This window comes from Mandrillus leucophaeus, unplaced genomic scaffold (assembly GCF_000951045.1).
Source record: "Mandrillus leucophaeus isolate KB7577 unplaced genomic scaffold, Mleu.le_1.0 Scaffold2084, whole genome shotgun sequence".
Lineage (NCBI taxonomy): Eukaryota > Metazoa > Chordata > Mammalia > Primates > Cercopithecidae > Mandrillus > Mandrillus leucophaeus.
In genome coordinates, this window is record NW_012102126.1 from 20,049 (window position 1) to 22,125 (window position 2,077).

Genomic DNA, 2,077 nt, shown 5'->3' on the forward strand with positions numbered 1-2,077 from the left:
TCCGACCCCCACTCAAAGTTTATTTTCTGAAGCGTGGCCTGACTCTCTCGCCTCCCAGGTGAACGGTGTGGACATGAAGCTGCCCGTGGTGCTGGCCAACGGCCAGATCCGAGCCTCCCAGCATGGTTCAGACGTTGTGATTGAGACCGACTTCGGCCTGCGTGTGGCCTACGACCTTGTGTACTATGTGCGGGTCACCATCCCCGGAAACTACTACCAGCTGATGTGTGGCCTGTGTGGGAACTACAACGGCGACCCCAAGGATGACTTCCAGAAGCCCAACGGCTCACAGGCAGGCAACGCCAATGACTTCGGCAACTCCTGGGAGGAGTCGGTACCTGGCTCTCCCTGCCTGCCGCCGCCCACCTGCCCGCCAGGGAGCGAGGGCTGCGACACCAGCAAGTGTCCTCCCGAGCAGGAGAAGAAGTATCAGAAGGAGGAGTTCTGTGGGCTCCTCTCCAGCCCCACAGGGCCGCTGGCCTCCTGCCACAAGCTGGTGGATCCCCAGGGTCCCTTGCAAGATTGCGTCTTTGATCTCTGCCTGGGTGGTGGGAACCTGAGCATTCTCTGCAGCAACATCCATGCCTATGTGAGTGCTTGCCAGGCGGCTGGAGGCCATGTGAAGCCCTGGAGGACGGAAACTTTCTGTCGTGAGTGAGGGAGAGCCAGAGGGGCAGGGAGGGGAGATGTTGAAGCACAGAAGGGTAGACCCTGGGCCTTGCAGCCCCTCCCTCCCCAGGGCTCTGACGGGCACCCCTTCCTTGCAGCCATGAAGTGCCCAGCGAACAGCCACTACGAGCTCTGCGCGGACACCTGCTCCCTGGGCTGCGCGGCTCTCAGTGCCCCTCTGCAGTGCCCAGATGAGTGTGCTGAAGGCTGCCAGTGTGACGCCGGCTTCCTCTACAACGGTGAAGCCTGCGTGCCCATCCAGCAGTGCGGCTGCTACCACAATGGTGTCTACTATGAGGTAGGAACCTAGTCATCTGGGGCAGAATATGGGGCCTCACCCCTCCCACTCCTCATCAGCCCCACAGCCTACTTGGTCTCTTATTTATTCTTTTTGAGTCAGGGTCTCATTCTGTCACCCAGGCTGGAGTGCAGTGGTACGATCATAGCTCACTGCAGCCCCGAGTTCCTTGGCTCAAGCAATCCTTCACCTCACCTTCCAAGTACCTGGACTATAGGCGTGCACCACCAAGCCCAGCGAGTTTTTAATTTTCTTATGGAGACATAGACATGGGGGGGTCTCATTATGTTGCTCAGGCTGGTTGTGAACTCCAGGCCTCAAGCCATACTCCCGCCTTGGCCACCCAAAGTGCTGGGATTAATGGCATGAGCCACCAGGCCCGACCCACTCAGGCTCCTTTTTTTTTTTTTTGACACATAGTCTTGCTCTGTTGCCCAGGCTGGAGTGCAACTTCCGACTCTTGGGTTCAAGCTCACTGCAACCTCGGCATCCCAAGTTGAAGCAATTCTCTTGTCTCAGCCTCCTGAGTAGCTAGGAGAGCAGGCGTGTGCCACCACGCCCGGCTAATTTTTTGCTTTTCTGGTAGAGATGGGGTTTTCCCATATTGGCCAGGCTGCTCTCAAACTCCTGACTTCAAGTGATCCTCCTGCCTTGGCCTCCCAAAGTGCGAGCATTACAGGCATGAGCCACCACAGCTAGTCCATTCAGTCTCTTGAATGTCTCTTGTACCCACTCATTTCCCTGTCCCCATGGCCCTCCCTTGGTCCAGCTGGTCCTCTCCCACCTGGGTCCCTCCACGCTCCTACCTTTACTCCCTCTGGTCCACCCTCCACATGGCAGTGGTAAAATTCTTTCTAAATATGACCATAGACTCCAAAGCTTTAAACCCTCCCCTGACTCCCCAGGTGAAGTTGTGGCTTTGCCTGCCAGGTCTGGATGAAGGGAGCCTTTCTGACCACAAAGACCAGATTTCCATCTGTTACACCAGCTGCTAACACCCTCTGCTTCCCTCTCCCACTGTCTCCCTGTTGGTCCTTCTTCTTTGACTGGAGCACGTATTTGTCTAATGTCCGTCTCCCTTGCGGGACTGTGAGCTCTCCGCGGGGTGGG

The 2,077-nt window shown here is 57.0% G+C and overlaps 1 protein-coding gene across 1 annotated transcript in view; it reads left to right on the forward strand.

The window, feature by feature from the left end:
- Positions 1 to 1,056, forward strand: part of LOC105539734 (IgGFc-binding protein-like) — a 15,570-nt gene extending 14,514 nt beyond the window's left edge. Inside the window, exons 2-3 of the mRNA XM_011980153.1 lie at positions 59 to 650; positions 768 to 1,056. Coding sequence (XP_011835543.1) covers positions 59 to 650; positions 768 to 979 — 804 coding nt within the window. The 3' untranslated portion in view covers positions 980 to 1,056. The remainder of the gene's footprint in view (positions 1 to 58; positions 651 to 767) is intronic.
- The last annotated feature ends 1,021 nt before the right edge of the window (positions 1,057 to 2,077 follow it).